Here is a 6005-nt window from a genome sequence, read left to right as displayed (position 1 = left end):
ATTAAGATCGTAAAAACATAAATTTGTAATATAGCTAGACCAAATTCAATAAATGGAGTCCAGTAATAATATTATGAAACTGAACCCATATGCCAGAAAGCAGAAGCAGCGGGTACGTCTGTTCAGGTTCATTCATGTCCAATAAACTTCAAACAAAAGGAGATTCGGGTATCAGAGTTGAGTGGACAAGCGACGGGAGGATAGGGGAAGAGTAAAGACAAGATGAAAGCAAGAGTTCCGGCATTTTACTTTACTAGTTTCATTTCCGTAACATGAGACAGAAAGAAAACGCATTTTCCAGCACAAAAATAAGAGTGGAAATGCTGCAGACTCTTTATAACCCAGAAGGCCAGAAACAAGGCCAAATAGGCTAGGATAATAAAGAACAAAGAGCTACACCTTTTACATATTACTACAAGAACGTAGACTAAAAATTTCTATTACATATACAAGTCAATATCTTGTATTACATCGCAGATAGATCAACTCATGAGGAACAAGAAAGCATGCCTACGCCTGGACGATAAGCCCAGGCTGGAGGTAGGCGCGCGTACTTCTCCATGCCAGGTTGTTCATCGAACGGACGTTGCATAACTTTCAGTAGTCGTCGGACCTCCCTAAAGTCGCCTTGTTCAGCTGCATCAATTGCGCTTTGGCATAGGTAGTTTCTAAGGACATACTTTGGATTTACAGAATTCATGGAGGCTTTTCTCTCCTCGTCTGATACACCGCTAGTAGACAGCTGTAGAGTAGAATAGTGGCTAGTTAAGCATCTTGCACGCAAGAGTTACAAAGTGGAGAAAAGTTGGAACAAATCGATTAAAATGTGCACAAATTGTAATCAAAGGAGAATGGTTTCGTGCCAGTGTCATCATCGACAACAGCAATTAAAAAAACCAACCATTACTTGTACATTTACTTTAAGCTATAGTTCCTACATCCGACTTTTTTCTCTTCTTCTTACTTTAAACTTTTGGCTCCATTTTTCCCTTACTCTTTTTATGTTTTTGCATCATTAGGGGGCCTTCAGTAGTTCAACTGTACCTATTGCTTTTGACTCGAACTATGTATACATATAGAAAAAAAAATTTAAAAGTATAAATATAATAAGATCAAACACATACGCATCCTAAACCCACTGACTTTAGATCCTATATTTGCCTCTGAGGTCAGGGAGGGTAAGGGGGTGGGGTGCAGAGATAGTGAAGCCCTAAAAAATAACATAGATCTACAGATGAAGCAGGTTATCTTCGTGGAGATTAAAATTTGGTATTTCCACCTACAGCAGTCCCTGTCTACGCCTCTATGGGAAACAGTGCAGGTGAGTAAAAAGTTATTCTACAAAATTTAAAAGCATAATAAAATAGCATAGTAGATCCTTATGAACAGGACTACAGTATACCAAGTAAACAGAAACACAAAGCAGAGCGCCATTAAAAAAAGATGATATGACTTTGTCATCATTATTTACTACTATGTACTATGACTGAGCTCAAGCAGAAGATACATACCTCCTGTATGTAGGATTTCACCCAGCCTGTCCAAGCTTCTTTGCGTTCCATACCAATATCCAAAAGAGCAGCTTTCAGAGGAATCAGTAACTGGTCTGCTGGAATTGTAAGATCGGCCTTGACGTTTGATAGCAATCGGAAGAAGTTGGTGTAATCAACTTTATCAACAGCCATATTCTTAAGTAGATCACCAATCATTTGTTTATTGTACTTAGCCAAACCAAGCTTTTTCGTCATGATTGCTTGATAGTCGTCCATAAATTTGATGCCGTACCTAAAAAGTCAATAGATGAAATGTCAGTCAACAGTAAAAAGATAAATACAAGCAATAAAGAACACACCCTAGTAAATTATAGTATTTCGTGTCACCTCTCCATGGCATAATTTGACTCCTTATCATTTAGCAACTGAGCAGTAGATAGAGTTTTAGCAAACTGAGCAACATTCCATAAACCTATATCCGGCTGATTTGCGAAACAGTATCTTCTGCCAGGTAGATCAGTGGTATTTGGTGTGAAACTCGGATCAAAAGCATCTAAGAATCCAAAAGGGCCATAATCAATGGTGAGGCCTAACACACTCATGTTATCAGTATTCATCACTCCGTGTGTGAATCCAACACCTTGCCACCTTGCAATCATAGAAGCAGTCCGCTCAGCAACTTCCACAGCCCATGCTGAAAAAATATACTCATACATTAATACATGTGAGGAAAGTAATTTTTCAAATATGCAGCTAAATTTTTTTTTTTTTTTTTGCTTTTCAATTCCATAACAGCACACACAATAAATGGCACAGAGTATAGTGAAAAATGAAGTTAGAACTATGTTACAAGAATGCATGTGTAAACTCCAAGTCCTATTTCTTCCCGGTGTCAAATGAATTGAAAATAACATTACAAAGAGCAACTAAAACTTATAGCCTTCTCTTATAGAACCAAAAGTAGCATCTTTTGATGACAATAAGGCACCTTTTTTTCTTTTTTTATGACCGAAAAATCCATCTGGGGCCAATCCTTAGGATCAACCGCAGCCTTCAAAACTCACGGATAGTGGGCCTGCCCTCCACCTTTCTCCACTTAAATACCAGGCTTAGTTTGAATGGTGCAGGGCTCGAACCTTTAACTTAAGTCACAAGTCCCTCAACCTTGACTAAAGCATATCATCAGGAGTTTTGCTGATGATGGAACTTTTGAGACAAGGACTACTCATCAAGAGGCAAACGAGAATACTCTCTTTGGCCATACTCAATTCAGTATTAAGGAGATTAAATTTAGAATAGGCACAAACATTTCACCCCTATGTCCCCTTCAGGATAACCAATAAATTTACCTGCATATTTGTTTGAAGTTAAATCCACAGCCGAATCATCTTCTTCGCCTGTGCTGAATGATATGCTTTCACTCTTGCTCATGTTCTCTAGATGAGGGAAGTGATGTCTAATGGCGTAGTCTGCTAAAGTACGCACAATCTCAAGATCCTTTTTACCCCTAGAGGCATGTAGTTGGTAAGAGCCAAAACGCAAAAAGGATTGAGCAACTCTACAGACAATTGCACCAGGCTCATCCTTCGGGTTCCCACTGCATGGGAAAAACAGAGTCGTCAACAGCGGAAACACAAACACACTTGGATGGACCCAAAAAAAAAAATAGCATAATCCTAAAACATGGATCCCTTTTTCAGACTCCAAGTCTCAGTAAAACAAGTTCACAGTGGTTCTCATCAATTTTAACATAAAAACTGTGTTCACATCATTCTTCGAAAGAGTCTTGGAATAAAAAATACATTATAAAAGGAAAATGATAGTCATACTGTGCATGTAACTATATAAATATAGAGAAAGGGAGATTGAGAGAGGAAATGCAACAAAAATCTCAATGTATCCTTGCAGATTAAACGGCAACAAAACTGTAAGAGTAACATACTCATAAAACATGTCCCTAGTGACATCTTTTCCTGTTGTTACAAGACAGAGTGCTCTTGTAGTTGGGATTCCAAGACTGTGCATTGCTTCACTGCAGAGGAATTCCCGAATACTGCTCCGAAGCACTGCAAGACCATCAGCAAAACGACTATATGGGGTCTTCCCAGCACCCTTTAGCTGCAGTTCCCACCTTTCGGATTTTGAATTCAAAACCTCTCCAAGTGTTATTGCTCGACCATCACCTAGCTGACCAGCCCACGTCCCAAACTGATGTCCTCCATAGTTCTGGGCATAAGGCACACTGCAGAAGTAAATTCCACCTAAGATGCTGTACCACAATCAAAATTTTAAGCAAAATCCAAACTAGAGAAGGGATACTTACGCTCCCACTAAAGGTGATGCCCCTGAGAGCAGAAGTGGAAAATCAGGCCTCTCAAATCTGAAAGGTTAAAAAGAATTCAGTGTCACTTCCGTCACAACACAATTAGAAAGGACAATCTTCAGCAAGCATTAAAACCTCACTCTTTAGGATCCAACTCAAGTAGCTCTGCTACTGATTCTGACCACACAACGAGCTGGGGATTCTCCACCTCTACAGAAGGCAACACTTTTGTATAGCAAGCATGCAATACCTACATAAGCACAATATTTGACTCGACTAAATAACTTGCAACATAATTTCCACCCCTATGCAACAAATCAACACCTGCATAAGCACAATATTTGACTCGACTAAATAACTTGCAACATAATTTCCACCCCTGCGGAACGAAATCCACATCATCTCTCATCGTAGACAAATTCATAGGTGACTGCAGCACTTAATACATATGGAACATGCGGATTTCATTTTTCTTGCTATACAGACATACTACGAATAGAGATTGTAATCTTCCTAATCCGGCTACCACCCATGAAACAAGTCTATAAAATAACAAACTTGTAAAATATTCCAATATTGCCAAATGAAAATTACAGAAGTCCACCTAGTGTCTGAACCTCAATTGAATCAAACTTCAACTCATTTTTATCAAGACAATTTTCGCAAGCACAATATTTACAAAAAGGAATACTTGCAACAAAATATATTTTCGCAAATTAAAATTGAAAGGGACTGCAGCACTTATTATTTTCTTGTTACGTTGCCAAAGAAACTGTCTCATAAACTGGCAAAAGATGAACCTTCCTCATATAGCTAATAATCCATGAGAAAATTCAGCGCCCATTTGGGTTAGATAATTGTAAATAGTTGATAAACTTGACGTGATCAAAAATATCATTAAGTGCTTAAACTAGTTTTATAAATAAGCAGTTATGTATTTGGATAAAAGTGCTTAAACTTATAATAAAAAGTTGATTAGTTTGGTAAAAAAAGTGCTTGACCAACATATGGCTTTTGCTTGATTTTGCCTTATAAGTAATTTGGGTGTTTACCGAATGTTTAGATATATAAGCCAGTTTGATGAGCTTATAAGCTTAGCCAAACATCTTCTTATTAACTCTCCTAATTATAATCATTTTCAACAATTGCCAGTAATGCCCGCAAGGGTTGACTGAGTTGGTCGGGTGAGTGGTTCCCCCCTCATAGCTCGTCGCACAAGGCGTGCCTAGTGCGGTTTATATCTCATGTGTGGTTTGCAAGCTACTGCACGGTGAGCAGGTTACCCCGTGCGCACCCGAAGGGTAGCGGCTGCGGGTTTCCTGGGAATTTTCCAAAAAATCAATTGCCAGTAAAAAGTTAACAAAATTACAATTAGTTCTAATACATAAGGGAAATTTCCAGTTTCAATTCAAATCAAATCAGCAATTCAATAAAGATCACAACTACAATAAATAAATAAACCAATCAAGATTTCAAAAAAAAAAAAGGAAGAAACCTCTCTTGGGATGGTATCGGTTCTTGAATCAGAAGGAAGTTCACGAACAAAAGAATGATCCCAATTAAGCTCTTCAAGTTTCAACAAACGTTTGTCATTACTGCTATCATTATTTTCTAAACTTTGGTTCTTGAAATTGTCAGCAACTGAATCAACGGTGGCAGCAGTAGCTGAGTCCATGGATGAAGAAAACAATGGACGGCGGAGATGGGGTTGAATTGGGAACGAAAAGGGGTTGTTTGGGGAAAAATAGAATCTGGGTCGGAGAAGAGAAGAACGGAGGTGGAAGAGGGCGGTGGATGAAGCTGAAATGCGAGAAAGCATTTGCATACTTTTCTCTGTTTTTTCACATTTTAATGGGGACTAAAATGAAATAGTACTAGTACTATTATTACTTATTTTTCTGTGTATCTTTACACAAATAACCATTTAAATTTATTGTTTACTTTTCCTAGTTGGTATACGTAAGTTAGATTATAGAAACATCTTTATAACAATCATACTTTATAATAACACTTCACTATACGATTATACTTTTCCAGATCTCACGTGTGAGATAATACTTGGTATATTATTGTTGTTTATATAACATTACTTCACTATTGCAGTCAAAAAATATAGTATGAATAAATAAAGTTGATATAGAGAAGTTTGATTACAAACTAATCATATATAGTTATACACATATAATATA

General features: G+C 37.6%; 1 protein-coding gene across 1 annotated transcript; it reads right to left on the bottom strand.

Moving 5' to 3' along the window:
- Nucleotides 1-220: 220 nt before the first annotated feature.
- On the bottom strand, nt 221-5682 carry LOC107800242 (uncharacterized). The gene is made up of 8 exons (XM_016623391.2): nt 5312-5682; nt 3957-4066; nt 3817-3873; nt 3436-3735; nt 2843-3090; nt 1881-2187; nt 1512-1785; nt 221-742 (listed from the first exon to the last, which is right to left on the bottom strand). The coding sequence occupies exons 1-8, from the start codon at nt 5639-5641 to the stop codon at nt 488-490; spliced, it is 1881 nt and encodes a 626-aa protein (XP_016478877.2). The 5' UTR covers nt 5642-5682; the 3' UTR covers nt 221-487.
- Between the last annotated feature and the right edge of the window lie 323 nt (nt 5683-6005).

Source organism: Nicotiana tabacum, chromosome 18, assembly GCF_000715075.1.
Source record: "Nicotiana tabacum cultivar K326 chromosome 18, ASM71507v2, whole genome shotgun sequence".
In the NCBI taxonomy this organism is placed as follows: Eukaryota; Viridiplantae; Streptophyta; class Magnoliopsida; order Solanales; family Solanaceae; genus Nicotiana; species Nicotiana tabacum.
This window is presented reverse-complemented; position numbering and strand designations above follow the sequence as displayed.

Bases quoted from the DNA above. Each gene is read 5' to 3' on its own strand.
- LOC107800242 (XM_016623391.2), bottom strand. From the start codon at position 5,641: ATGCAAATGCTTTCTCGCATTTCAGCTTCATCCACCGCCCTCTTCCAC. The intron at 3,874-3,956 runs GTGAGGTTTTAA...TTAACCTTTCAG, and splicing joins CTTGAGTTGGATCCTAAAGA to ATTTGAGAGGCCTGATTTTC. The intron at 2,188-2,842 runs GTAAATTTATTG...ATATTTTTTCAG, and splicing joins AACTTCAAACAAATATGCAG to CATGGGCTGTGGAAGTTGCT.